This window comes from Alligator sinensis, unplaced genomic scaffold (assembly GCF_000455745.1).
Source record: "Alligator sinensis unplaced genomic scaffold, ASM45574v1 scaffold1312_1, whole genome shotgun sequence".
In the NCBI taxonomy this organism is placed as follows: domain Eukaryota; kingdom Metazoa; phylum Chordata; order Crocodylia; family Alligatoridae; genus Alligator; species Alligator sinensis.
Window position 1 is genome coordinate 212,320 of NW_005843141.1, and position 13,338 is coordinate 225,657.

Consider the following 13,338-nt stretch of genomic DNA (forward strand, 5'->3'; position numbering starts at 1 on the left):
TGTGGCTGTCAGGGCAGGAAGCTGGCGCTGCTCCCACCTCCCTGCATCCCTCTGCGCCTGCAGACATTGCGCTGGGGGTGGTGAGTCGCGGGCCCTGGGGAGGGAGGGACCCTTGCCGCTTGGGCTCAGGCTTGGGCTGCCCCGGGGCAGAGGGAGCAGGGGGGTGTCCCTGCACATCCTGTACCGCCTTGTAGAGTCCCCACATGTCCCCCTGGCTGCTGAGCCCAGGTGCGCAGGTGTGGGAGCATCCTTGAGGCTGCCTAGGTGGCAGGGAGGACACGGCGGGGTCAGGCAGCACCCCTTGACCCCTGCACCCCCAGACTGCGGCTGGACTGGACAGGCCGCGTGAGTGCCCGCTCCTGCTGGCCCACTGGGTAATTAAAAAGTTCATGATCTGGCCCCACATTCAAAAAGGTTGGACACCCCTGTGCTAGGCTTTCCCCTTTCCCAGACTTCCATTTTTTTATTTGGATGCAGATGAGTCTTCCTCCCCTGTGAATAATTCCTGTGCTAGTCTCTCTCCAAGGTAGCAGGAGATTGAAATTGTGGTGGTACCTGGCAGTTTCATTGTTGCCCACCAGAGGTTCTGAAATTTACCTTTGCCCTTAGGGGATAAGACATTCTTCCCCCAATTAAAGCTGTAAGTCATGGGAAAAAAATGTTTGCTTATCTCTAGAATTTTTTCCAGGGAAAGTTTTCTGTTCCTCTTGTTACTTTAATCAATGGCTTGAGCTAACAGTTATGATATACTACAATAATACGTTTCTGAATGAAATCTGAGTCATTGTGTCCAAAAAAAAAGCTTCTGGAAGAATGATTAGTCACTAAGCATTAAGTCCTAAATTAAAAATAAGGTAATTTCCAGCAGCACATTTCTCGGGTGTTCTCTTAAGCATCCAAAACTATGGTCATCCTTTGTCCATTAGCTTAGGGGTTGTCAACTGTGGATATTTGGAGAGATGCTAGTGGGTACGCATGGGTGGGCAGGTACGGAGCACCGCCACCCACCACCCCGTGCCACCAGCTCCCAGGAGCAGGGCCAGGAGGAGGCGAGGGTAGCGGCTCCCTTCTGAGGGCTGCACAAGTGCCGTCTGGCCAGCCAGATATTGATGTTGTTTTACTATGAAAGTGATTTCGTTCACAGAATTTCAGAACTACCTCACTCCTTTCCCAAACACTGTAGAAACCCTACAGAACACGCACTGTAATATCACAATCTAGATTAGTGATCTCCAACCCATGGCTCGCACATTACCTATGAGACCTTTTACTTTTGCTGGCGGCCACAGGAAAGTAAAGCTGAGGTTCACAGAAAGAGCAAAGTGGTAGGTTACCAGCAGCACAATTTTGGCTCAGGATTGCTCTCTATGGATAAGTGAAGGTTGGGGCATGCACTCCTAGAGAATATAATATAATAATAGAGGCATAAAGGACATTTCATTTGTGCATACAATCCAAGTTAGTTTGTACTGTTAATAATAATTCATTATATAACTATTTCACTGATTTCTCTAAATATCACAGGGAAATGCTGGAACTCTCAATATTTGAATTGAGAAACACAGTAATGGAGCTGGAAAAACAATTTGGCAGTGTTGAGGATGAAGGTAAGTAAATTATAGCAAACTCCTGTTAAAACAGTAGAAAACACAGGCAGTGACCTGCTCAGTGTGCTGCCAACCAAATGCCGAGGGACAGACTCAGCACTATAAATTCTTATATACAGATTTAGGCTTTGCCACTTAAAACAGAATACTCTTCAAATAGAGCTAACATGTTTTAGTGTTGTTTTAGCATTTAACATTGGAAAAATAGCAATAAAGGCTGTGGAAATCCTTTAGTCACTTATTTTGTACTTTTTTCATATATTACTAATGGAATTCATATAAAACATTTGTTAGAGTTCCTTGGTGAATCTAAATCTGGAGCCCATTGAAGGCAGTGAGATTTCACAGTAGGATTTCACCTGTTATCTTTTTCTCATTCTTTTGCATGTAAAAGGATATTTTTTTGAAGAAAGTTGGAGTTTATTTGAAGAAGCAAGGTTCTAATATCAGAATCATCAATTACATTTGGAATGAAATATAATAATCCTGTGTTTCTTTGAAGGCAATGAATGGAAAACTAGATATGAAACACAAGTTGAACTAAATGGACAGCTAGGAAGGCAAATTGGTCTCCTTCAGAAAAAGATGGAACATATTCATGGAAATCCAACAGGTAGAAATAGGCATTCATAGATTTTCTCCCTCTAGTTTTCATCATTCTATATTAAATGATATCACTGAGTTACATATTTTGTTTGTTTGTAGATAGATTGTCCTCCATTCGCTTCTTTGATCAAATGCCTGTGGTGAGTACAGTGACATTTAATTGCACAAGATTCTAGAAAAGCACTGCAACTAAAATATATATAATAATGTTAACCAGTGCCACTCAGAAAAAAACAGTGACCTGCTCCATAATCTGTAACTGTCACCTGCTTTAGTTTTTTTAATTGTCACCTGTGCAGCTGTTTCAAAACTTGAGGCATTTAACAAAATGGGTAAATAGAATCCTAGAAAAGTAGGGCTGGAAGGGACCTCCAGAGGTCAGTTTAGTGCAACCCTCTGCCTGAGGCAGGATCATCCCTATTCAAAACATCTTATACAATTCATAATATAAACTCTACGTAAAACATCTGTTAACCCTGACACAACACAGACCTAACACCCTAACCTGCCACAGGGGAACCATGGCAGCCAAGGTCCTACTTCTATGAAATGTTGTCAATATATGCTTAACAAATCTTGGGTAGAGGGCCATGCCCCCTACACTGTAGAGGAAGGTAACTCCCCTCCCCCCCAGTCCATACCAGTCTGACCATGGAGTAAAATTCCTTCCTGATTCCAAATATGGGGATTGGTCTAACCGGGAGGTGGTGGGGAGGGGAGCACTCTAGTTAGGAACCTCTGGCTTTGTTCCCAGCAGGAACATTAGCATACCCCAGTCAAAGTCCCCATCCTTGGTTGTAGCCAACACCAAGTGCCTCTGAGGGAGGCTTAAAAACACCCTGATACATGTAGTAGAAAAAGGAGGTGGAGGCAACCAGTAAAGCATAGAAGCATGGGAAATACCCACAGCAGAACATAGGTATAACTATGCCCAGATCATCCCCAGTAACTGTCCAGCTTCTTGAACACCTCCAGTGATGGAGAGTCCACAACTTCCCTATTACAAAGGTATAATTTGTAAGTGTATTGGTCTGAGGACATAGGCATACAAGGTTCTTTGGGTAAATCTGATATCTTTTATTAGACCAACTCAAATAGTTGGAATAGCTTGCTAAGAAGATTTTTTCCAACTATTTGAGTTGGTCTAATAAAAGGTATCAGATTTACCCAAAGAACCTTGTATGCCTATGTCCTCAGACCAATACACTTACAAATTATACTCTGTTCCAACAGTGAAGAAGCTTTTCTGGATATCCAGTCTAAACTTATTTTGCTGCAACTTCAAGCCATTGTTCCATGTCTTCCTCTCTGCAGCAAGAGAGAAAAGGAGATTTCTTTCTTTATGGCAGCCCTTCAGGTGTTTGAAGACTGCTGTCATGTCCCCTCTTAAGCATCTTTCCAAGCTGAATGTGCCTCGCTCCTTCAGCCTCTCCTCATATGACTTGCTTCCTAAGCTCTTTATAATTTTTATCGCCCATCTCTTCACCCTCTTTGCCTTCTCCACATCCATTTTAAAATGCAGAACTCAAAACTGCATACAGTACTCCAGATAAGGCCTAAGCAGTGTCAAGTAGAGGCACCGCCTGTGTCCTGCACCTGATGCTTCTATTGATGCAGCCCAAAACTGCATTCGCCTTTTGTGTGGCTGCATCACACTGCAGGCTCATATTTAGTCTGTGATCTACAAAGACTCCCAAATTCTTTTCCATAGCACTGCCATCCAGTTAAGTATAACCCGTTTTATATTTGTATTTTTTATGTATTCCTCCTGAGGTGTAGCACCTTGCATTTGTGCGCATTGAACTTCATCCTGTTAGCTCTAGCCCAGTTTTCCAATCTGTCAAGATCTTTCTGAATTGTGCTCGTATCCTCCAACCTGTTTGCAGTCCTTCCCAGTTCTGTGTCATCTGTAGACTTGCTCAAGAAGCTTTCTATGTTAGCATCCAAATCAGTAATAAACACACTGAACAGCACCAGGCCCAGGACAGACCTTTGTGGGACTCCACTCAAAACCTCCTGCCATTCTGACATGGACCTGTTAATAATTACCCTTTGTTTATGGCCATTGGGTCAGTTATCTGTCCACCTTATAATAGTTTTGTCTTGCCCATATTTCTCCAATTTGTTTATGAGAAGGTTATGCAGGCCCTTGTCAAAAGCATTGCTGAAGTCGAGATGCACTATATCCACAGCATTCCCTTCTTCCACCCAATGCAGGGAATGCTTTGTCAAAGGAGGAGATCAGGTTTGTTTGACACACTCTGTTTTTCATAAATTCATTCTGGCTGCTTGCAGTCAACTTTTTCTCCAGATGCTTGCAAATGGCCCTCCTTAGGATATACTTCAGTAATTTACCAGGTATTGAGGTGAGGATAACTTCCCCAGATCATACTTTTCGCTTTTTTAAAGAGGGGCACTACACTGCTTCTTTTCCAGTCCTCTGGTACCTGGCCTGTTTCTCACATCTTAATAAAGATCATTGCCAAGGGCTCTGAGATCTCCTCTGCCAGTTTTGTTAGGACCATGGGATTAAGTTAATCCAATCCTGCTGACTTGAATTCATTCAGACCCAACAAAAGCTCTCTGACCATCTCTTTTGTCATCTCTTCCCCAAGCTTAGCTCCAGATTATCCTTATTAAGTGTCTGGCTGCAGATCAGTTTTTTTGAGGAAGACTGAGGCAAAGTAGCTGTTGAGTAGATTCACCTTTGCATCTTCTGTGAAGAGTTCTCTCTGGCTTGTTAACAGAGGACCCACAGCTTGCTTGCTCCTTCTCTTCTGGCTAACATACTTAAAGAACCTCTTCTTGTTGTCCTTGACCCCCTTTGGCAGGTGCAGTTCATTCTTTGTCTTGTCTTCCTGATTTTGTCTCTGCAAATTCTTGCTATTTCTTGGTTGCATAAGTCTGTCCTCCAACTCAGCACATTTCAAGCTGGAATTCAGTGTAAGAATTAACATTGTGGATATAGAAGATGGAGAGAATGAAGAGACAAAGGGACAAATTACCTTTATGTCATATTACTGTTTTTATTTCTTAATACTATTTGATAGGACCTGCAAGCCCAGTTATTGATCAGGACTTTGTTGTGCTGTATGCTGTACAAACACAGGACAAAAAGATTCAAAGGATAAATTGATGTCTGAAAATGGATGCTTTCCAAACAACCAAGCAGATGTTTGGGGAAAGGCTCTGTATTGCACTATATAGCATTACAAGTGAATGGTCTTGATTTCACCAATGTGGCAATGGAAAATACTTAAGCATTCAGTTACCAGGGCAATAGACATGATAAGGGCCTTAACTGAACATAATTTACTCCAATGAGATCTCTAATGATTTATAAGGAAGCACAGGAATTTCTGTTCCCAGAAACTGGAAGAATTGTTACAGAAGGCTAGTACCTTTTGCCCTGTAGAAGTAGAATCATGCTGAGGAATTATGCCTTGCTGTGAAAAACATATAGACCTTTCATATTTAAACAAAGAGGTATTTAATCTCAGGTTCTCATTCATACCTGAGATCTGTCTTTCTTTTTGTTTCCAGAAATGTGGGTGGTGTTTTACCCTTCAGAGAGCACAACAGTGTGGAACCAGTAATACAAATATTTACATCTTTACCATTAAAGATTAAAAAAATCATTTTTGCATGTTGAGATTGGATAGAACGTCTTGCAGATAGAACACTCCTACAGTGAAGAATGCTTAGTGAATAATGTCTTTTGTGTACAGGTGAATAATACACATGCTGCACTGTAATTCATTCAATACTTATGAGGAAACTGAAATTCAGTCTTTTTAAAAGCTAGTCTGGTGTGAATTTTATTTATTTTTCAGTAAACCTGCCAGCATTTATTCACATATTTTTCATTAAGCAATATTGTGTGAAACATATAGATTGTCTCCTAATTATCATTTCCCCATAATAGCTGAGAGAAATCGTAATCTTTTTTTCCTTTTCTCCTTATAGTTACTGCAAGAAGCCATTCCCAAATAGAGGCTTTAGTATGCAAATACAGGGAGGCATACTGTAGAATCAGTTCAGGGGAGCACACTTCTGATAGCATTGCCTTAGCAACGCTCTAGTTAAGATTAGCTGAGGAACCAGAGTTTCTATTATAAACCACTGTGCTCAAGATTACCCAGCAACATGACTGAGGAGATTCTGAAATTAAGGTCCAGGCATTTGCTTTGCAAAATAGTGACAACATTGGGCACTGTCTTGAGCCCCACCACATGAGCACTTTGGGGTTTAAGGTTTGATGGTTATACCACCCATTGCCTGTGACAATGTCACATTGTAGAAGAAGCTGGCAGCACAAAAATGATAGGACATCTGGTCTTTAGGAAGACAGATAGGTGAGAATTTTTGTAATACATGTTAAAGGCTTCTGTGAGCTTGTCCACAGGGGACATCAACATTTTACTAAGGCAGTAGAAAAGTTGACAGTTCCCTTAGCTAGTGACCTTTAATTGAAACAGATGCATTTCTTGGCATAAGTCACAAATAGGGGTGCTTGAAAAATGGGTCTGAGTCAATTTAGGGAATGTTGTTGGTATGGACAACAGTTTGTCATCTGGACTGATGTTGTTTGTCCTCAAGCCCTATCCCTCACTCTGTCTTCCTCACAGGTTCTCTTGGCTATTCTTGACTCGCATAACATGCCTTAGATGTCTCTAGACGTTTTGTTGATCTGCCTTTTCCCTCTTCATTACCACCCAGGTCTGGACAGTTCTTTCTGGTGTCTTCAGACTCACCAAGTGACTGTTTCTCTCATCTTTTTTTGTTTTCAGTGGGATAGGGTGCACTTGCCTTTTGCCAGTAAAGCAATAAGACCAGGGGGAAAGCCTGCAAGCAGCTTGCTTTATTGCCAGAAACTAGGTTTTATGGATCTTCTGTTTCCTAGTTTGTGACTGGACAGAAAATCTGGGGGTTCCCTATCTACTGTTTTGGGATTAATTATATGCACTTCTGCTGAAGAATCTGCAAGACTTCAGGGGCAGTAGGTGATACCAGATGGCCCTGAACTTTCAAATGGAGTTGTCCTGTTACCAAGGTCTGTGTCAGCTTCTAGTCGAAACAAACTTAATAAGCAGCCTGACTCACAATGTTCACACTCTTTTTCAATATAGATTTTAAATGAATGATTACATCAGCCACAAGGGGGCACTTGGTATTAAAACATATATAGTGCTTCTGGGTTCATCTGTATACTGAAACCTTTATGGTGTTTATAGCACAAGATTCAAATGGACAAGATTCAAATAGACAGGATCGGTAGAAACATGCTTTGCTAAAGAATTTTAGGGTTTTTTCTGTAATTATTGTAGTATGAAATTAGAGACAGCTTATCATTTAGTTAAAAATGGACCTTGATTTCAGTACCTGTAAAAATGTAGCATTACTTTTTGCACACTGAACCTAAAATGACATTAAGCATTTAATTAGATCACCTGATAGACACAAACGCCTGGTGTTGAAAAGGGTGGGAGGTGATTTATTTTCTACATGAAGCTATTTTATTTCAAATGAATAAATTGCAAAGGCTTTTTTGTTTGTTTTACATCCCAGACAATTGTATTGTTACTGTGGCTGCTTCATGGAGAAAAATCGAAGAGGATTAGAGTGGGAGTGAATTGCCATGAGATCAATGGGCACTACAAGTCAGGCTCTAGTGAAAAGCAAGTTGGGCGTGCTTTATGATGTCATCAATTTGTCACCTGGGATACTAAGAAGAGTTTGATAGAAATTGTCACTGGCACTGCCAATAACAGCAATGCATGGAAAAATCCAGTTGTGAGAACAGCTTATGTGGGTGGTTTTAAAATTCAGCTGCAATATAAATCTGCATAATTTAATTTGCTAGCAGGTGTTAAGTCAGTGTAATTTGAGGAGGGGAGAGAGAAAAAGCATGTACATAAGAGAAGAAATGATTAATTATAGTGGGTTTCCCTTTCTCTTGGAAACTCTGGGCATTGGTCACTGCTGGAAACCAGACATGATGTATCATTGAGCTGACTGTATCTTGCCAAGGCCTGTGAAATTCAGTTACATAAAGAAGCTGCTGAAAGTATTCATTTGAAATCTCAGTGCATCTTTCACTCACCAGCTTGCTCAGAGTGGCTTGACACAGACCGTTTAATGAAAACTAAGAATCTTAAATTTGAGTTAAATCCCTTAGTCAGCTTATGTCTCCTTTCCAGGAATACATTGTGCAGCTATTCAGGGCTTAGCAGAAGATGCTGTTAATAAACCTTAACTTACAACATTATTTCAATATTCAATTAAACCAATTGCAGTAACAAAGCTACCCTCACTTTTTTCATTCCATAGGTCAGAATTTATTCTACCACCATAGTACTGAGACTTGGTGGAAGCATCTTCAACCAGGCCAGTACCGAACAACAGAGGGGACACCTTCAGCTCTTTGGTATCTTGCTGGTTCTTCTGCCAAGACAATTCTGTGCAGTTAGCTTTCTGTTGCCCTCCTGTATTCTCTGAGCTCGGCTTTCTGGGAGCTTCTGTTTTTGGGCTGTTTCCTTTTATTATAAAATATACCTGTTGCTTTGAGTATCTCAAATGGACTCCAGTGAAGTTTTATCTGTGTGTCTCACAGAGTTCTCTGAAGGTGAACAAGCCCCTCAGGGATTTGATTAGATTCAAGTATCGCTTCTTGCTTCTCTCTTCTTGATGGGTTCAGCTGTACTGGTGGCTAAAGACCCATGGTAGATAAGGTCTCAGTCTTCGGTTACTGTCTTTCCAGTAGGAGTTGACAGGTCATAAGTTACCTTCCTAGCAGACATGGCCATTTAGAAGCTCTTTGAAGTCTTGCCAGTTAAAATTTCCCTCAGTCCATTTTCTGAAATATTATTTCACTCACCTCAGTGTTTGAGTGCTGGGAGAAGTCTTTCAAATGCTGTTCTTTCCGAGCACATTAAACAAATGTCAACTTTGCAAAGCAAATTTACTTACCCAAAAGTCAGAAATGGCCAAATTTTAATTTTGCTTATGAAGCATTAAGTCTGCTTGACACATGGGGGAGCTGGACTGCTGGTACTGCACTATGCCAATGTGGATGCAGTGCCACCCAACATCTTTATAGTACTTGACACTTCTTTGGGTGTTTATACACGTGCTCTGGGTGTGTGTGGGATGGGGAGGGGGGAACACACTTTAATTAGAGTGGCTCCAAGAGCCTCTGTAATTAAAGCACCCGGAGCATCTCATGTGTTAGTGTCTCCATGGTGAAAAATGGCAATGGGGGTGCTTTAACTAAGGCTCAATTGACAGGCCTTAGTTAAAGCACCCCACCATCATTTTTCAACGTAGGGATGCTGATACACAAAACACTGGAGTCTGCTGGAGTGCAGTAATTACCCATACTCCAGCAGACTGGATTAATCGATTCTGCTCTGACATGCTATAGTTACAGCATGTCAAAGCAACCTCACTGCTCATGTATAGGCATCCTTTGAGGCCCCCAATCCACAGCTCTCTGCAGTGAAATCATGCATCATGGCCTTGCATCATGGCCATCTATGCAAGGCATTAGGAATGAGAATTATAGGAGATCGGGCCAAATCTCTTAGTTCACAGCAAATGCAGTATTTTTTAATTGCCTCTGTATATATAATAGCATCTGACCCTAAAATAGGGAGCACAGTAGAGGATGAGAGAATTGTATCTTTGTCCAGAGAGCCAAATGTGTGCTTGAGAATGCAGAGCCAGTTATCTGCTGTGCAGATAGCAGTGGCTGCTACTTCATTAGAACATGAAGGTCACTAAAGAGTAGGAACAGAGCCTCTGAGCTTTATTCTGCAACTCTTGGGAAAGCTGTCAGAATCCATGTCCCCATGATGGTAACTTGCATGTGGACTCTGCTTAGTAAGAACCGCTGCTAAAATTGTCAGGTCAGGTTATGCTGTGAGAGTTTGGATGAGGGCGAGCTACTGAGTTTCACAACTGTCATATCAGGGACAAGTAGAGAGTGCTCTTCAGTGCCTATGCAAGTGATGGATTCAGGGTGAGAATCAGTTTGGCCTTCGCTTGAGACTGCACATTCTGTAACCACAGTGACAATGTTGACATAGCACAAGCCCTTGACTGTGCAGGATAGCACTTTCGGTAGGATGCCTCCACACCTAGACTGTTCATCCCGCAGAGCCCACTTGGCCACTAGTAGGATTTGTCAAGTTACCTCCTTATTCTGGAGACAAGGATTTCTTTGGGTGATATCTTTTATTGGACCACTTGCATAGTTTGGATAGAGTTAAACAAGCTTTTGAATGCAAGACACATTCTGCATTTTTCTTTTTCTCTTCAAAATGACTAGCTCCTACGTCCAACAATAGGGGAGAGCTTTGTAACAAGCAACAGAGCTCCAGTGGTATCTCGGGTATTTTTGCTTTCCATTTCATTTCACAAAGCAGAAACAATGCTTTTCATATCTCCTGTGCATCTGTTATAACAGAAAATTAAAGTTAATAGCAGCTCATCCATGGGTGAAGCATTGTTCAGAGTCAAGATTCTTCTGTCAGTTTCTGGTTTTTAAATCAGCATGGGGGGCTTTCCAGCTTGCCAGCAGCTTTTAATAGCACTTCACCTTTGCCACCACACTGTAAATTCTTTACTGCAATGAAAATCATTTGCAGAGAGAGCTCAATAACAGCCAGAAATACAAAGGAAGAACAAAGAACACAGCTTTATTAACAATATCACGAGGCCCAGAAGTCTTTGTCAATCTAAGCCAGTTTCCTGCTTAAGTGCTGTAAACCAGGGATGTCAAAAGATACCCTGGCCTACAGGACTGGTAGAGGACTGGGAATTTGGGTGCAGGGTGGGCGGGGGTTGGGCCTGCTGCTGAATTCCCAGCAATGGAACCATGATAGGCAGGGGAGCAAGTGAAATCGGTGTTAACCCCTTGTCCTACTTGTAGCTAGGCCAAGATCTGGCCTGTAAGTAGCTTTGCAGTCCATCTATAGCCTGTGGGGGCAGTAAAGTTGATAATTCTACCACAACCTCAAAACAGGACTGACCAAATTATAGGAGAATTTTTTTATTCATTATCTATAACTTTGCTTCCTGTAGTGGCTTGACCTGTGGGCTGTGTTTGTCAGGTACCAGGAGTTGGCTCTCCATCAGTTCTTATTTTTTCTCTTTCATAGGTCAGCCTTGTGTTAAATTTAATCATTGCCACATCCTTTGGAAATTATGAGGCTTTAATTGTACCTTTAAGCTGCCTGCTCTATGAATACAGAGAGGAGTAACCTATACCAATGCTTCTGTTCCTCTGAAACCCTCAGGACTATCTGCTGCAAGGACAGCAAAGGGTGCCACTAGCAAGGAAGACACACAGCTAATGCTGTGTAAAATATAGGAAATTATCAGTATTTTGTGTATTACAGTAACAACAAGAAGACCCAACTGAGATTGGGGCCCCATAAACATAGTATATGCACATAAGTGCTTTATGGACTAGGTAGGTGAGACAGACAAAGTATGTAAAAGGAAGTAGAGAGAAATAAAGGGCACCTGTACACATACAGGATGTCTGCTCCAATGTGTGCTAATTGACATATGTGGGAGCAGATTCAATTAGTTGAACAAGCTTTAGTTAAACACCCTCACACTTAGAGCCACTGTAAAGCACCCCTCCACCACCACCCCAGAGCACACGTATAGATGCCCAAAGTGACTCTCCCTATGTCATATTGCAGGTTGGTTGTAAGGCTGGAAATAGAACCAAAGTCTTCTGATCCCTAGTCCAATGACTTATCCACTGTATCAGAATTATATTGCAGAAGTAGCCCAGTGAATCGAGGACAGTAAACAGGAGAATTTACATGGGATTTGCCCTTGGTGAGGAAGGAGCAAATTTTGGAGTTTGCGGAATCTGTTTGCAGGGCTTTTTTGTTGTGAGTAGTGAAGAGGCAGCCAATGATTTAATAGAGCTCAGAGAGGTCAGGAAAGCTTGACAACACAGTGGGAGGGGTCTGTTTTCCTCCATGTCTCTACATTTTAAAAAAAGGGGGAGATACGGGCAGCTTCTGACATAGCAGGGGCAATTAATTGTATAGGCAAGGAGGATGATTGGATGCAGGAGTTGGAGTACTTTCTTGACCTTGAGTGGTTACCTTCCAGAACTTTTTTATGCATGCAGGGTCACTTGACTGAGCTCAAGTAAAAGACATTTCAAAGACTAAGTCTGGAGATGGTGTTGGAGTTCATATGGGCTTTGAGGAGGAATGGAGAGCCAGAGGATAGCCAGAAAAAGAGGTTGAATTGTAGAGGAGAAATAGAGTTGATAAACATGTCTGCTGCACTGGCAAGAGAAACAAACAGGAATAGATGATGAAACCACAGGGAAGAAGGGGTAACAGCTAACATGCAAAAAGAGAAGAAAAGGCAATGGAGAAGGCACAAAACCAGAGCTTTAGAAAGAATGAGGATAATATGAAGGGGGTAGTGAGAGAGAACAGAAAGCAGAAAAGAAGGAACAGTAGAAGGGAAAGGATTAGAGATTCACACTGTCACCAGAAAGAGGTAGATCTAACTAACAGGGGATTCTTTGTTAAGAGGAATCAATGGGCCAGTTCCCAGAGAAGATACAGACACTTGAAGGGTGTGTTGTCGGCCAGAGGAGCAAACAAGATGTAGATATGAGCTTGAAAGGGATTCTGAAAGGAACAGGTAAGAATAATAATCAAACTTAATTTAAAGGTAACACTGAAAGATTCTGTGTGGGATGGAAACAGAAACCTGTACCATGCTGGGGAAAACACTCAGACATGGGGACTCCTGGTTTTTAAAGAATTCTTCTGGTCCTTAGAGAAGGAGAGTGAAAATATGACAACATCATTACAATCATTCTCAAGGACTGAGGTAGTGGGAAACTTTGGGGCTGTTCAACTAGTGGGAGGCATTCGCAGAAAAAGGACTCTCCGTGACAACTGTAGCTGAGGCACTGGTTTTGTGAGGTCAATACTGGCTTGACGTAAAAAGAGTTTTAAACTAATAAATGAAGAAAGAAGGTTGAGAGAGACTTGTGTAAAATACAGAGCTGGTTTTAGTACACAGAAATAGCAAAATCTGCTAAATGAATAGCAAGTAGGAAGATGGACAGCAGGAA

At 41.8% G+C, this 13,338-nt stretch overlaps 1 protein-coding gene across 5 annotated transcripts in view; it reads left to right on the plus strand.

Moving 5' to 3' along the window:
• CCDC169 (coiled-coil domain containing 169) overlaps positions 1-13,338 on the plus strand; it is a 41,275-nt gene that overhangs the window by 8,289 nt on the left and 19,648 nt on the right. For 4 of the 5 annotated variants that reach the window (XM_025193988.1, XM_006037587.3, XM_025193989.1 and 1 more), the window contains 3 exons: positions 1,525-1,607; positions 2,110-2,220; positions 2,313-2,353. In XM_025193988.1, the coding sequence (XP_025049773.1) occupies positions 1,529-1,607; positions 2,110-2,220; positions 2,313-2,353 (231 nt within the window). In that variant the 5' untranslated portion in view covers positions 1,525-1,528. The remainder of the gene's footprint in view (positions 1-1,524; positions 1,608-2,109; positions 2,221-2,312; positions 2,354-13,338) is intronic. The other variant, XM_025193991.1, reaches the window with a different exon arrangement.